The sequence below is a fragment of the Lissotriton helveticus genome, chromosome 8, assembly GCF_964261635.1.
Source record: "Lissotriton helveticus chromosome 8, aLisHel1.1, whole genome shotgun sequence".
Classification (NCBI taxonomy): domain Eukaryota; kingdom Metazoa; phylum Chordata; class Amphibia; order Caudata; family Salamandridae; genus Lissotriton; species Lissotriton helveticus.
Genome location: NC_136069.1, coordinates 1,264,035,980 through 1,264,053,479, shown reverse-complemented (window position 1 = coordinate 1,264,053,479; position 17,500 = coordinate 1,264,035,980). Strand labels below are relative to the sequence as shown.

Genomic DNA, 17,500 nt, shown 5'->3' with positions numbered 1-17,500 from the left:
GCCACTAGCCTCAGCCAGCTCAGTCAGCCAACAAACATTCAGAGAAGACAGGGCAGTATTGTGTATGGGTGTGTAAATCCCATCCCTTCTTAAACATGTTCTCCCAAAGGAAACGCAGTAAAGGGCAGCTCACAAGTTGGAGGAATGGTGTCTGAGGCTTACTGCACACCTCCGGCACAGACCCAGACAAGGCCCAGCGTCGAGGCGCGAGACCGTCCGGAATCGATATAGGGCTGACTCGGCGTGAGAGCAGAGATGGTGCAACCTCAATCAGCGCCACTGATGTCGTCAGGGTCAGCTGATTTTGCAATGGTATCAGAGGTGGGAACCCTAAAGGGATGTGCACCAGAGCGGACATGGATCAGACTACGGATCCAGAGGGCCTAACTGAAGCCAAGGGCATCCCCACCGGCGTGGATACAGTTAAGGCTCCCATGAAGTCCTTGGGATTGAAAAGCGTACCAGAGGGAGGTGGAGACCCAAAGATGGCATGTAGGGAGGTATAGTATTCCCGCATCTGGTGCCGAGTTGCACTGGCTCCAGGGAAAGTAGGGAGGCGCGTGGTGGGCTCTTGCTCCAAAAACTGACCCGGAGGCCGGGAAGGGGCGTCAGACACGGAGCATATGCGGTTAAGTCTGTGAATGCCGCTACTTGGATTGCTTACGTCTCTACTTACATTTGGACATCAAGGTCAAAGAATGCCCGCAGGAAAGACTTCTGGAGCTGGCTCATGAGAATTCTCTAGAGCGAGAACGAGACTGCGAGTGACAAAGCCTGCGACAACTGCACTTTCAAAAGCTTCATGCCGCGATCCAGCAACGACTTCGGGCGAAGCTGGCGACATGAGTCACACTCCTCTCAGGCATGGTGCTACCTGAGGCACCACATACAAAAAGTATGAGGGTCAGTGCCTGACATCTGCTGTCCACAGGACCCAAAGGGTTTGAAAGCCAAGCACAAGAGAAAGACACACAATTTTGTCAAATATGTCAAGACAGGCCAAAGAATGGTCTGAAGAACAGCTCTACGGATCTGCTTTGGCAGCACGGAAAAGAAGAAAAACTGATGCCAGTGCATCAAGGGAGGGCTAATTTGGACTCTGCCGACGTCACATCAGGTGGGCAACGTCGCTACAGAGTCACACGACACCCTCTACTGACGCGCAGCAGTACTGCTGTAAAAAAATTCTGGATCCAATCTGGCACCTGGGGAGAATTCAAAGGTAAGGAATATGCAGCTAGATGTCTCTATCAGACAGAACCAGTTCACCTAGTTCAATCTGAAACTGCTATGAGGAATGTGGGACGTTATATACCATTATAACAAATGCAAAATGAGAAACAAAAATGGACTGGCAAGAAGTTTACGTGGGAATTATTTTTTGGAAAGGAGTAAAATGACACAAGTACACAGATATTAGTCTTTGGGATATCAAACTGGACTTCACTTACCTGGACTTGAGTTCTGATAAATGTTCTTTCTTTGCTACAAGTTGGGGTTTCCTACTCTTGGTCTTCATAACATGGAAAATGTCACCGTCTTGTTTTTCAGACAAGGCTTGTTTTCCCTTGTGCTTATCTGAATCCTAAAAACACATAACAAACAAAGATATTATAGGAATGTGCAAAGATTGTGTTGCCTTAGATCAGGTGACATTGTGCCATCTCTCCTTGTCTGTGGCCTCTGCAGGTAATTTGCTACTAATGGTGCCCTATGAGGTGGCCTGGTAAGACATTACTTTATATACAGCCCAGTGCATTATTCAGCTGCTGGTGTTTGTAATACAGGTAATGCTATGAAAGGCCACTAGCATGTCGATAACCCACTGAAATGTTAACTGATTTCTGTACTTATCAGGCGCAAACATTACATCGGTTAGTTTTTATAGTAAAGAAATTTGGGTGGGTAAACCCCACTTTCTGTAAGCCAAACCATAAAAATATAGATAATAAATCTGTGACTTGAACGGTGCCAGAAACTCGCAGAGGGAGAGTGAGAGACCACTGGTAAAGGAGTTTCGAATCTCTTTGAAAATGCACAATGATTAACACATAGTAAAAGCTTTGGATATAGAGTAACTAGTCCATATCTTGCCCCAATGTGCCTGAATTATGAGTACACCTGAAGGACACTACTCCAATAGTGTAGGGTGACAAAACACCAACTAACATGAAATATGGTTGTAGGAAGGGACGATAAAAATTATGTTGATCAAACACACTAAATTCAATTCTCCTCATTCTGCCATTACGATGAAAGAAATTCCATACATAACTTAATACGGCTACTAATACCCACAAAGATGCAGAAGGTATTGGACTTCAATTATCTGGAAATCTATTCAATCCCGGTTTGCATAGCTAATATTTATTTCAGAAGTGCAGTTTGTCACACATTTGTACAGCTGCATATTACTTAAGTGTGACCTGTATTTTACACAACCTTGATTTATACCTTTGTCTAGGTATTTTGATGTACAATACTGTTATGCTTCCCTAAGCGGAGGCTACAGTTTCCTAATAAATATGATTAAAACAAAATGTTTAATGAGGTACGTAAAGACATGCTCCGACTAATAAAATAACCTTGCAAACAGTTGCTGGTACACTTAATAAGATTATATGAAATACAATTAAATTAAATTTGCCTTCATCTTTAAAAATCAACACACTCCATTGTGGAGCATAATCACAATGCAAAGTAGTCTGACAAGTAAAATTAAAGAATGTGTTAATATTTTGAAAGGTATTTATCAGCATATTTTGAGGCTACTACTGGATATGTTTACCCTAAAAAAGGGACACAATTTATATTACACAAGCTCGAATAAATATAAAAAATGGAATTATGTAGATGGTATTAATGTCTTAATGGAGCTCTAGATAACCTCAAAATGACTTCTTTTCCAGCCTTTTCCCATAAACTCTAAAGAATTTTTTAAAGATCAGACTGCAACAAACCTATCTTTTAAGATGTGCAGGTAAATGGTCAGAAATGTCTCTAATGTCAACTCGCCAAATACAGATTTTTACAGAATGTAAGTTTGTCATGGTTAAAAATACTTTTTTTTAAAAATATTTTTTGTTTTTCCCAAAATAGAAAAAAATAGCTTAATCAAAGAAGGCAGCAATGCAAAATCAAATATCAATAATACAAGACATCTCGAGCTGCGTATTCCCCCCCCCCCCCCATGCCCTGCCCCACCGGTGTTCCGTAATCGCCCGCAGCAGAATCAGTAAAGGAGAGTTCTGTAAATATTTATTTGTTGATTAATTAAAATCATTACAATCGATAAAAAAAGCATACATGAACAATAAAAACGACATTATGACTTCAAATTCTCTAAAAAAAAAAAAGGAATAAGATTTGACCAATTCCTGTTTTAAGTAGCCACAACGTAAAGTTTCTTAAGGTTAATATTTACTAAATCATTATATACACAAATACACCACATAAGCCAGTTAATTTCGCAATGATAAGAAGCATGAGCAGTGGGCAACGTTCATGGCGACAATTCCTAACAGATAAAATATATATTACATAGACCTGCAGATTAGATGGTATCAGTAAAGTCGACAAATGAGGTAGATAGCAAGTAGTAAAATACATTTGTAATGATGTTATAATCGCAATATAATATCACTAAAATTCCAGAGTATTTATTCTCTAAATATACTTATAACCACATTAATTAATGTATGAGCCTATTTAATAAGACCGCCTCATCACAAGATAATAGTTTTTTTTCAGCTATTAAAATAAATTTAACAAAACGTAAAGTCATTTGAGGCGATGCGCCAGTGAGACATGTGATGATGGCATTTCTACAGGATCTTACCCCCAGTTCAATAAAAATGGATTTCAGTAGAAAATTCCGCTCATCTAATAATTGGGGACACAAAGTTACAATATGAACTTGTGTTTCATCACATAATCCACACAACCTACATACTTTAGAAGGCCATTTTTTTCCCATTTTGGGAATCCATCCTTAGAAGTATATCGCCCAAATCTTATTAACATGAATCTATTTTTTTAAAACGGTTTTAAATAGGACAGCAAATATGGTTGTGGTTCCAATTTTCCAAAAGAGTTAGCAACTGACCATGAATGGTTCTTTTTCCTAAGCTCGTCATTGTCAGTTATGGTCGACAGTAGGTTAACTGATTGATTTATTGATCTTTTAAATGTGGGTTTACTTCTAACTTCATCTTCTAAATGTGGGCCTTCGAAGCTAAGTAACACTCATTCAAATATGTTCTACAGCTGCTTGCATGATCACTCCTCAGAATCACATTGTGAGAAAGTGCCATCTTTCTTGCCTTGGTATGCCCCCACTTTTTTCTGAACTGCTGATGTGCTTAGACTGAGTGTGCCCTGGGTCCCAGCCACTCAGGTACCCAGGGCCTGTGTTCCTTCCCTAAAAACTATGCTGAAACAAAATACCCAATTGGCATCTCTGGCCCCCTGTCAACCCCTAGTAAAATGGTACCCTAGGTACCCAGGGCCTGGTGGCCAGAGTAGACCCCTGAGGGCTGCAGCATTGATTGTGCCACCCTCAGGGGCCCTGTACCCTGGTACCCACACCCTGCCTTTGCAGGCTGAGTGCCTAAGTACAGAACTAAAACAAGAGTCGACATGGCACCCTGTGTGCCATGCCCACAGAACCCGCTGCCCTGGCATACCTCAGTCACCCCTCTAGCTGGGTGCTCTATGCCAGAGGTGAGGGCACAGGTGCATGAGCCCTGTGCCCCTACAGTACCCAGGACCATTCCTGGGCACTGTAAGTGCAGTGATGCCATTTAAGAGTATATGGTGCTGGGAGGTTGTCATTACGAACTCCACAGCACCATAATGGCTACACTGAAGACTGACAAGTTTAGTATCAAACTTCTCAGCACATTAAACCCGCACTGATGCCAGTATGGGATTTAATGTAACATGCACGAGGGGACAATCCTCGTCAGGAAGGGGGATGCCATACTGTGCCAACTCCACCCCTCAGGCGGAGGAGACAAGGTGAAGCACGACCCCGGGCTCCGACCATCTTGTAGATGGGGAGTCCTGCCCAATCCCAGCTAGGCTCCTGCCCCCCTCCCACAGGAGAGGAGCAGGCTAGGGGGTGTACTCACCCCAGGACAGGGACCCATTGGTCCCTGCCCTTGCCCTACCTGTAACACCCCTACATTTAGTATTTAGGGGCTCCCTGAACCTTCCTTCCTCAGATCCAAATATCAAAAAAGAAGAAAGAAGATCAAGAAGATGACCCGCCGGGCAGCTGCTAAGAACAGGACAACAACAACTGACTTGGCCCCAGCCCTACCGGCCTGTTGATCCTGGAACCTGCTCCTGCCTAAACCCGGCAACCTCCGCTGACAGCAACCTTGGGACACCCAGAGGACCTGCCTGCCTTGACCCTCTCGACGATTGGGACTCCCATCAGCAGAGGCTCTGCTGCAACAACCCACCTGGTGCCCACCAGGAAGCTCGGGACCAGCCCACTCTGCACCAGCCGAGCCCAGGCCAGGCCAACCCGTACCAAGACCACGAGGACGTCTCCCCGGCGACTGGGACCCGAAGTCCAGTGCCCAAAGACCCTCCTCGATAAACTAGCCGACGCCTGCAGACTCAGAACCAGGGGCCACCCCAACCGCGACCAGCAGAGGGTAAACTTTTCCGACACCCAAAGACACCCCTGCACCTGGCGCCCTACAGCCCCCTGTGCCTACCTTTGGGGTACCTACATGTGCTCCAACATCCCAACTTACCTCTCGAAGTGCTGGTCGCCCCTGGAGAGTCACCGTCCCCGAGCCTGCAGCCTTTGTTCCTTTTTCAAGATCCTCATTGGATAACATTGAGCGCCCGACGGCTCAAAAGCACCCTGCACCCAGCCGCCCGAGTGCCGCTGGCTGTGACCTCTTTGCCCTATCCTACTTCCCCCTTGCCCAGAGCAAGTGACCAGGAGCCCCGCTCCCACAGCCGCGTGGCCTGCTAGCCAGCCGCTACCAACTGAAGGCCCTCTTTCCCTCATTGGATAACATTGGGCCTACATACCTTTGCACCCGGCTGCCCCTGCGCCGCTGGGACTGAACTAACTGTACTCACCTGACCCTGGGGGACCCCTGAGTCTATGCCCAGAACCCTAACTTCACCAACCAAGTACTCACCTGGAAACCGGTAATTCACTTACCTGCCATTGGATAACATTGACCCATTTTTTACTCGAAAATGTTCTAAGTGTGAAGTTTTGAAAACTGAGAATATTCCTATACAATCAGCCAAAGTCCAAATTCGAAAATACTCACCTGTGATCAGGAGAGAAGCCAGTACTGTACCTTTCAGCCCAGTACTGAACCACAAAAGTAATCCCTAGCAGGTTTACTAGTAACCTGTATTTTCTCCGTAGGAACCCATTGTCTGCTTTTCTAGGAAATTTCTTCTAAGTGTCTACTTTTGAAAACTGCAAATATTCTTTAAAAATCGTACGACATACTGAAACGCAATTACCTACCTGTTTTGAGTTAAGCCCCCAGTGCTAGCCCTAGGAGACTAGTGCTGGGTTACAAAAATAACGCGATCGTACATTACCTGTAACCTGAATTTCCTCCCATTGAATAACATTGTGAGAATCACCTCGAAAAGTTTCTAAGTGGGAACTTTTAAAACAGCTTTATATTCAGGAAAAATCATCACTATAACTAAAACGTTTTTGCTAATCTAGTTTCAGCTTAGACTCCAGGACTGAATCCAAGATCTAGTCCTGGAACTACCAAAGTAATCCATAAAGTAATCAACTGTACTTTCCTATGAAAACCCATTGAGCTCAATGCTAGAGAATGTTTCAGAACTGTATTGCTATTAGCTAACCTGTGATTATTGTGTGTACAAACGTGTTGCTCCTCTGCAAAGTAATTACCTGAGAGTACTCGTAATGTGAAAAGTATATTTTTATAACTGTTGGTTCTAAAAATAAAACACCTATATCTAATGAATAATAATAATTGGCCTGGAGTTCAGTTCTTGAGTGTGTGAAACCTTTTGCTGACTAAGTGTGTACAACAAATGCTTAACACTGTCCTCTGGTACTGCCTTACTGCTCGACCAAGCTACCAATTTGGAGAGTAAGGCCAGTTCTGACTTTAACCTCTGTTAAACCTTCGGGGTCTGTGGACTCTATACACACTGTACTGCCTTATTGTCCAGTATATATAGAGCCACCTTCCTCCACTCATGCCAACACTGACATGAGAGAGAACCTTCTTCTGATCGTGATGATAGTAAAGATTTTAAATAAGTAGATTGCCGAGCCAAAGTTTGTCTTTTTAGTCCAAATTCTAATCTTACGTTGGCACGGCCTATATAACTGGGAATCCTGTAAACTGATTTATAAACTTTTATCTGGATGTCATCTAATATTTTTGCATCTTTGTCACAGAAGATCATCGAACCATATTCCAAAGATGGAATTAGTTTAGCTTTCATGGCCTTCAGCAAGTGCTCATAGCTTGGGCGGAAGCCGGGGTTTTCTGCTGTCTAAACTGCTTTTATTCCTTGTGACTGCACACTCATTTTCTGTGTTTTTAAAACTTGTGACCTTGTGACTGCACACTCGTTTTCTGTGTTTTTAAAAAAAACTGCACTTTGTTTAGAGAGCGAGCGCCTGAAAGGGAAGATCAATATCCCTCTTCAGCGTCTAGCTCCCACGTGACTTGGGGCCACGCCCATCGCTTTTAGCCACGCCCACCCAGGAAGTACAAAACGCCGGGCTGAGCAAGCAGCCGGTGCTGACCTGATAGGACCCTGAGGCGGAAGCCGGGGTTTTCTGCTGTCTAAACTGCTTTTATTCCTTGTGACTGCACACTCGTTTTCTGTGTTTTTAAAACTTGTGACCTTGTGACTGCACACTCGTTTTCTGTGTTTTTTAAAAAACTGCACTTTGTTTAGAGAGCGAGCGCCTGAAAGGGAAGATCAATATCCCTCTTCAGCGTCTAGCTCCCACGTGACTTGGGGCCACGCCCATCGCTTTTAGCCACGCCCACCCAGGAAGTACAAAACGCCGGGCTGAGCAAGCAGCCGGTGCTGACCTGATAGGACCCTGAGGCGGAAGCCGGGGTTTTCTGCTGTCTAAACTGCTTTTATTCCTTGTGACTGCACACTCGTTTTCTGTGTTTTTAAAACTTGTGAACTTGTGACTGCACACTCGTTTTCTGTGTTTTTTAAAAAACTGCACTTTGTTTAGAGAGCGAGCGCCTGAAAGGGAAGATCAATATCCCTCTTCAGCGTCTAGCTCCCACGTGACTTGGGGCCACGCCCATCGCTTTTAGCCACGCCCACCCAGGAAGTACAAAACGCCGGGCTGAGCAAGCAGCCGGTGCTGACCTGATAGGACCCTGAGGCGGAAGCCGGGGTTTTCTGCTGTCTAAACTGCTTTTATTCCTTGTGACTGCACACTCGTTTTCTGTGTTTTTAAAACTTGTGACCTTGTGACTGCACACTCGTTTTCTGTGTTTTTTTAAAAACTGCACTTTGTTTAGAGAGCGAGTGCCTGAAAGGGAAGATCAATATCCCTCTTCAGCGTCTAGCTCCCACGTGACTTGGGGCCACGCCCATCGCTTTTAGCCACGCCCACCCAGGAAGTACAAAACGCCAGGCTGAGCAAGCAGCCGGTGCTGACCTGATAGGACCCTGAGGCGGAAGCCGGGGTTTTCTGCTGTCTAAACTGCTTTTATTCCTTGTGACTGCACACTCGTTTTCTGTGTTTTTAAAACTTGTGACCTTGTGACTGCACACTCGTTTTCTGTGTTTTTTAAAAAACTGCACTTTGTTTAGAGAGCGAGCGCCTGAAAGGGAAGATCAATATCCCTCTTCAGCGTCTAGCTCCCACGTGACTTGGGGCCACGCCCATCGCTTTTAGCCACGCCCACCCAGGAAGTACAAAACGCCGGGCTGAGCAAGCAGCCGGTGCTGACCTGATAGGACCCTGAGGCGGAAGCCGGGGTTTTCTGCTGTCTAAACTGCTTTTATTCCTTGTGACTGCACACTCGTTTTCTGTGTTTTTAAAACTTGTGACCTTGTGACTGCACACTCGTTTTCTGTGTTTTTTTAAAAACTGCACTTTGTTTAGAGAGCGAGCGCCTGAAAGGGAAGATCAATATCCCTCTTCAGCGTCTAGCTCCCACGTGACTTGGGGCCACGCCCATCGCTTTTAGCCACGCCCACTCCTCCACCTCATTACCATGCCCACAACTCGACCGCGCAGCGGTCGAGCGCAGCGGGCACACCTTCAGCACGCCGAAGACACGCCAAAGACTAGCCCGTCTGTGCCCGTCCGGGCCCAGACGGGCTTAGGGCATACCACTCTGATTAACTCTTCTAGCCCTCGGACCCCCTTCCACAGGTATTCGCGGGACACACTGCTTGCTCTACGCACGGCCAGACATCCCAGCTGCTGCTATTATTGGATTGAGGGTTCCGCATTTAAACATTGTCTTGCCTGTTGCCCGCATAACACTTGCAAGGACCTTGACTCACTGACTATGGCTCTGCTTAATTGCAGATCACTGCCTTGTCATGCCACGGAGGTTCACTCCCTCCTTTTGGACCATAGTCTGGATGTCCTATTCCTGACGGAAACGTGGCTGACTATAGGTTCCGACCCCGACATTGTCAACGCTCTCCCCCCGGGATACCTCATGTTCCATCTTGATAGGCCAGATGGGAGAGGGGGTGGAGTGGCCATTGTCTACAGAGACATATTCTTATGCAAAGCAGTAGACTGCGGCATCAACAAGGCTGAAAGTTGTCAGTTTACCCTTCGCGTTTCCTTTACTGTCTCAATATCTGGCCTCCTGGTGTATCGGCCTCCCGCTACGCTAGGGAACTTCGTGGATTCTTTCATGGAGGCTGTTATCCCACAGGCTGCTGCCTCTTCCAATTTTGTCATTCTTGGGGACTTTAACTTTCATTTTGATGACCCCAATGACGTAGTAGCAAGGGATTTTCTAAGTTCGCTCGGGGCACTGGACTTACATCTCGTTAATATGGGAACTACTCATATTAGAGGTCATCAGCTTGACGCGGTTTTTGCTAACTCTGCGAACCTACAGGCTCTCCAGATGTTGGCTCTCCCCTGGACCGATCACCATCTTATTCCGTTTAGCTGGTTGCTGGGGAACCGTAGAGACCCCGCACCAAGACAACATACTGTGGAACGACTCTGGTCGAAGCTCCCGGTGGACAGTTGGGCGGAAAAACTAGCTAGAACCTGCCCTCACCCCGTAGATGACCCTAACATCGCTGATCAGCTCCTGGGCGAATGGCAGACTAACTCTTTGGACTTATTGATCCCGAATAAAAGGAGGCTTGTCAGGGAGAGAAGAATTGGCTCTGCCCCCTGGTATACCCCCGAACTTAGGTGCATCAGAACCTCTTGTAAAAGGCTTGAACGTGCTTGGAGGAGAGAGCAGATGGAAGAAAGCCGGGCCAATTACAAAAGGGAGTTGAGGAAATACAAAAGCGCACTGAAGGACGCTAAAAAGATTTTCTTTAGCGACAGGATTGAGAGAGCAAGCAATTCTTCTGGAGAATCGTTTAAAATCTTCAAGGAACTTTTGAAAGCCCCAGTCCCTCCAGTGCTGCATGATAATCCCAAAGAAAAATGTGAGGAACTGGCCAGCTTCTTCCATTCAAAAATAGAGAAAATCTTATCCTCCCTACCCACTATTCCTCAAAGCCATGAACCGGTTACTAGCCTCACAGGTCGCCCGATTGAGCTAGCATCTTTGGGCCCCTTCCCGGAAGAGGAGGTGATAAAAGTCCTGTTGGAGATGAAGAGCGGCTCCCCGAGTGACCCAGTTCCCATAAAACTTCTTAAGCTCGTGGCTAACACCTTGTCAACTCCTCTGACTGATCTCTTGAACCTTTCACTCGCCCAGGGCATAGTGCCCCAGAGATGGAAAAAGGCTGTGGTGAAAGCCCTATTGAAAAAACCAGGACTAGATTCATCCAACTTGACCAACTTCAGGCCAATTTCACTTCTGCCTGGATTTTCTAAAATTGCAGAGAAGTTGGTCAACCGTCAGCTCTCTCACCATCTTGAGTCTAACCACCTGCTAGGAGACTCCCAGACTGGTTTCCGCCCCGGCCATGGAACAGACACTGCCTTGTTGGCAGTAGTGGAGGAGGCAAGGAGCACTCTAGATTCAGGAGGGTCAGTGGCAGTGATCCTCCTGGACTTGAGTGCTGCCTTTGACACCGTGAGTCATCAGGTGCTCCTCCAACGTCTGTCAGAGGTAGGTGTCTCAGGGACGGCCCTGAAATGGTTGGGATCTTTTCTCTCTGACCGTTTCTACCAAGTCTGGGAAGGGTCAGAGCAATCTGCCCTAATCCCTCTTCAATGTGGAGTCCCGCAGGGCTCATCGCTGAGCCCTACCCTATTTAATATATATATGACTCCACTTGAAAGAGTGGTCGCCCCTTCAGGGGTGAAGATCATCAGTTACGCTGATGATACTCAGCTGGTGGTGGGCCTCACTCAGCTGGCGGAACAACCTGAGGTGTTACACGACTGCCTTGCCAATGTTTATCGTTGGATGTCTATCTCCGCCCTAAAGCTTAATGGAGGTAAAACCGAGCTGATGCTCCTGGGCAATTCCAGCCCCTCCACCATTGCGAGCTGCTGGCCCAGGTCTCTTGGTGACCCACCATCCCCCAAGAAGGAGATCAAGTCCTTGGGAGTATGGTTGGAAGAAGACCTGTCCTTCAGGACTCATGCCAGGAAGACCGAAGGGGTTTGCTTTGGTTTACTGAGATCAGCCCGAAAGGTGCTACCTCTGCTCCCTGATCCAGCAAGGAAGCTGTTGATACGTGGCCTGATTCTATCGAGGCTCGATTATGGGAATGCGTTGTTTCTCGGTGCCCCCGAAGCGACCTTCAAAACCCTCCAACAGGTGCAAAACGCAGCTGCAAGAGTCCTTATGGATGTTCCCAGAAGGCAATCTGCTGCTCCGGCCCTTAAAGCGCTTCACTGGCTCCCCGAGCGGGTGAAATTTAAAGCGCTATGTATAGCCCACAAAATTTTACATGGCAAAGGCCCCCCCATCCTTGCTAACATGGCCCGTCCTTACAAACCCCCACGTCTGCTGCGCTCGGACCAAAAACACCTTTTGCAGTTAGCGAGAGTAAGAAGAGCTCGTTCTGGGGGCAGGCGCTTCTCTGTGCAAGTGGCCTCTCTTTGGAACTCTCTGCCCCTCAAGATTCGCTCAGAGCCCCAGATCCTACCATTCAGGAAACTTCTTAAGACCCACTTGTTTCCATAGTAGTGATTAGCTGAGTCTCTCCTTCTGGTCTGTTGCGCCGGGATGCCCCCGGGTATGCTGAGCGCATTATAAATTTCATATTATTATTATTATTATTATAATAACTTGCAAATTATAGCAAAGTTGCCTTTGCCTCAAGGTTGCTATAATGCTGCCTAAATGACATATTCTCATCAAATGTATTTCCCAGATATTTGTACGATTTTACTGACTCAATAAACAGCCCTTTAATGTTCCATACTTTTGAACCTACTTTCTTTCCTCCTATAGTCATAATTTTTGTCTTTTTAGTATTTATTTTAAGACCGTTCAAAGTGATATATTGATTAAAAGAATAAACTATTCTTTTTAAACCTACGACCGTGTGACTCAGTAATATTGTATCGTCAGCATATTGCAAATATTTAATCTCTTTACCTTGTATAGTTGGAGAGTGAGCATTAACATTAAAATGAGATGGTAGATAAGACATAAAAAGATTAAAAAGACAGGGGGCTAATACACAGCCTTGCTTCAAACCCGTATTAGTTTCCAGCCGGCGTGTAGTGTGTCTGCCATCGCCGACTTTAATCTGGACCCATGTATCAGTATATAAAAGTTTAATCATGTCTAATAAATGATTTGGAATGCCCCAATTCAAGAGCTTAGCCCACAATAAGTCTTGAGGTACAGAGTCAAAAGCAGCTTTTAAATCAATAAAACATATATTGAGCTTTTGTTTCCTGTATTAAGCCCTGTCGGCCAATAAAGTAATTAAAATCAAATTCGTATTGGTAGATTCTCCTCTTCTAAAACCAGTTTGGAAAATTGGGATTAGGTCCTTACTTGATGCCCATGCTTCCAAGTCTTCCAGAAGACAAATCGCAAATATTTTTGCCTCTACATCCGTTAGGGCAATTAATCGGTAATTGGTGGGATTATCACGTGGGCCACTTTTATATATTGGTTGTATAATGCTTACTTGCCATGACTCAGGAACAGTTCCAGTCTTAAGAACATCATTAAATAAATATGTTATAACGCAGGCCAGTGATTAAGATTTGCCTTAAACACAGAATTAGGGAATCCGTTTGGTCCCGGCGCACCGTTAGATCTGATCTTACTTATTGCCTTTTTAACACGATCTGTCGTCCAAACGTCATTGACTTCTAAATTGTAGGAATCGTAGGCATCAAAGCTTGAATCCACAGCCTTTAATTTTTTTGGGATGTTGTAGTGCTCTGGATACGATTTATTATATTCTTTACTTTCCAATGTTTTTGGTTTTTGACAAACACTGTTGGAGTTAGAATAAACAGTCGTGGGGCTGCGTAGAGATTCTTTATATGAGAAGCCCAACGGGATTCTTCAATATTAGTACTGATCCCTCTGAATGAGCCGTGATCAAGATTATTAATAATACCCCAAAATAAGTTTAGGTCTTTTGTTTTACACGAATGATGTAGTTTAATCCATATTTCTTCGTGATACGCCCATTTGGCTTTCCATTTTTGTATTGTTTTCTTTGTTTTATCAGTTGTTGTGATTCTAAGAAAGAAATTGAATCTTTCATTTTTCTGCTGAATGCCCTAGTTGCACTATTGAGATTTCTTTTCAAGTGAAGCAGCTGGTTAGTGAACCATCCTGACTTTTTTGTTCTCATGATCGCACCTTTTGATGTTTTTGGGTGAGGAAAATTATCCAAGACGGCTGAGCAGAGACGAGGCCAGGAATCAACCATAGATATTCCTTCTACTATTTTTTCCTGAGCATTATTGATTAACAAAGATAAAACTTTCAATATCTCTTTTTCATTTCTCTGGTTTCATACCAGCTGTCTCAAATTAAAAGATGTTGGAATGGATTCAATTATTTTCACTTCCGGTAGATGATCCAACTGAAGTCCCAAATAAATTATTTGCGGATTATGATCACTTTCTACTCTCGATATTACACGATAGCTACAAAGTGAGTTTATTAACACATTCGAAATTATTGTATAGTCAATAATTGTTGGGTTACCTAATTTTTTAAATGTAGGAATTTGTCCATCAGCCAATAACAACTTAAGGTTAAATTTTATAAATTGGGAATTAATCAACCTTGATAGCAATCGTGTTGGTATATTATAGGTGTTGCTAGAGAAAAAGTGCATGTTAAAATCTCCAGAGGTGATTATCATTGAATCCAGATGTTCATAATACAAGTTTTTCACTATTTCCCACAAACTCGAAAATTGGGTAGCCTTATCCGAATTTTTTGCACTTATATAAATATTTAGAAGAATAATAGATTGATTAAATACAACTTTAAACACTGTGCCATGCCACTTGAAAATCAATCTCAAAATGTTTAACATCCAGACTTAAAGAAATATAAGTGGCAAGGCCTCCACTTGCACGGCCAAAGGCAGCCTTACGGCTAGCGATATTTAAATATTTATAATAACCAATTAGTGGTTCACTTTCCATATTCCAAGTTTCCTGGAGCATTAATATGTCAAAATCCCTAAGGAAGATTATTGCATCAGGAACCTCTACAAGGGTTTTAAGACCATTTACGTTCCAGGAACAAATATTAAGTGGTTTTAATTCTTTATTAACAGAATTTAGGCATCAGTCATGCTTTGTTGGGCTCCCTTTGACCAATATTTTTGGAAGCCAACTCCAATTGTCAGAGAAAGGAATTTCATTCTTCAACTCTTCACAAATTCCAATACCTGGTTTACCACTCATGATCTTGATCCCGGATGACAGATCTAATTTTGATGAAGGCCCTGCAGCTCCTTTCAGAGTTATAACTTGTGGTCCTGTTTTTAATTTGCGTACACTGGATTTTAGGGCTGGACTATATGATGATGTCAATGGAATGAGTAGTGTAGGGTATTGGGAGTCACAGATTCTCCAGATTTTAATGCCCCACTTCTCAAATTGTTTATTATTAACTAAGATGTTGCTGATAGTGGCCTCATGATGCCAGGTCGTTATTGTTATTTCATTGTTAGGGTAGATCTGGTCTTTCCTAAACTCAACTGACTCTAAATCATCTGATGTTATATCCCTTAAATCAGCAATTGCATTCAGTAATTTTAAAATATTGCCCCGATTCAATATGTCATGGGAACCTCTTGTAGTGTATAGAGGACAGAAAGCTACTTTTCTTGACTTACTCAAAGTATCACAAGCCTTTGATTTATCATTATTTATTATTACTAGTTGTATCGCTCGCCCTTGCGTCGGATATTGATGCCTGAATGTACACTTTTCCCGTCCCCGGATCTTCAGTTGTAATTTGCTCAGGAGTAATTTTCTCTTCAATAATGTGATCATTATGATTTTCATGATTGTGTTTAATTATGGTATTCTGAATAGTAGAGTTCAGCTCAGCACACTGATTATCAACTACATTAAATGCCTTGTCTTGTCCATTAACCCCTGAGCTTGATGTTATGGTGATTTTGGGCCATGTACTAACAATGGACACATTGGAGGTTGCGATTCCAGAAACTTGATCCTTTGGCTCAGCCAACGATTTGACTGCAGGTGCTTCTGAGGACATGAAGATCGGATAGAACTCTTTTTTGCTCGAAGCAACTTCACTTATGTGGTTGTTTTTTGTTTTAATTTGTTTATTAGGAGTTTTCCTCAATCTTTTTCTCGCCCTTTTTGATAGGCCTTCTTTAGTTGTAATAGAAGATTGATTAACGTTATTTTGTATTAAACTTGATTCATCAATCAATATTTCATCTGTAAGGTTATTGACTTTGATCCCCTCTTTTGGTGTATCGTCGTTTAAGATTCGTTCTTTTTCTCCTGTGGCAATAGTTTTTATTTGAATTACATTTTGTTGATGAGTTTTGCACTGTAAGGGTTTAGGTACTGTGGTTGTAGTTGTTTCTTCTATATTCGCATTTTGCTGTTGGATCCCTAGCTCTTCCGATGAGTTTAAAGACTTTGTTGCCAGAGATGAATCAACAGATTTATCCTTCAGTATTGTTTTCTTTTGGACCATTTTGCTCCACATCAATTTAACTTCTTTAACCATAGAGCTAACAATAAGCGGTACATTCGAAATTTTATCAATCAATTGCTCACAAGTGCAGGTTATTAATTGATTCTCCTTGTTGGATTGAACTTTAGTTATCAGATTGGACAATTGGAGAATTTTTGCATCAATTCCAACTACATGGACGGCCAGTATATTTAATAAATCAACTTGGGTGTTTAATTTGTCTGAGTGGAAATTGAGAGCATTAGTAATATTATCCATTGTGTTTAGTAGACTCTCCCATATACCACGATCTAGATTATTGAGTTTAAGTTTTCCTTTGCATTTGGACAGTTACAATGATTCCCTCCAAATTTGTCGAGTAGTGATAGGTCTACAGAGTTAAGCAGATTATTTGAAGCTGCTACCTTGGTAGATTGACTTTGCTCCAATGAAACAGACACTTTTTCAAATCCAATTTTCCCAGGAGTAAGTAGGGACTTCTTATCAGTATTAGTAGAACTATTTTCCAGCATTATACACGATTGGTCCAGATTAAATAACCTTATGCTTCTATTTAGGCCATTGGGGCTGGATATTTCTAATATTTGTGTATTACCCACCCCCTAGCGCACTCTGCCACAAATGAGTCTGTCATAAAAACCTCATCAGTTGAGTTTTGATCCATGCCAGGGGGAATTTTAAATCGGTACACTAATTGGGTCTTGACCACAAGCCCCTGACTTGAAGGTCTCCTTCCGAGCAGACAAAACCAAATTTACGTTGTCAGTAACGTTGACTTGTGCATGTACTTGGGCTTTTGCCTGTATCATACAAGGCAGATTTAAAGACGGACTCAAAATCCCATCAGGTGAACAGAATCCGGCAATTTTACTTTCATTACCATAGATCACTGCCTCCAATTCCAATGGAAGAGAAGAATTAAGCCCTCTGATCGACTCCACTAGGTGATCTCTCTTTGCACTAGTAGATGGAGACCATGTTGCAGAGGGCCCTTTACTGTTAACCATATCTGCAGGGTTTTTAAGAACAACTGGCATAGCTGAATCTTTGGAGGGAACTGCTTTATCCGTAAATGAGTATCTAAGTCTCCTGAGGTAAAGAATGCAACAACAATAATGCAGTACAGGTAGTATATTTCCATGTGAGTCAATCTCTTGTTCCACAGCGCATGCCCAGGTTCATAATCCTAGTGC

The 17,500-nt window shown here is 43.6% G+C and overlaps 1 protein-coding gene across 1 annotated transcript in view; it reads right to left on the bottom strand.

Moving 5' to 3' along the window:
* Window positions 1-17,500, bottom strand: part of TMEM131 (transmembrane protein 131) — a 1,081,228-nt gene that overhangs the window by 249,275 nt on the left and 814,453 nt on the right. The window contains exon 33 of the mRNA XM_078658243.1: window positions 1,452-1,585. Coding sequence (XP_078514369.1) covers window positions 1,452-1,585 — 134 coding nt within the window. The remainder of the gene's footprint in view (window positions 1-1,451; window positions 1,586-17,500) is intronic.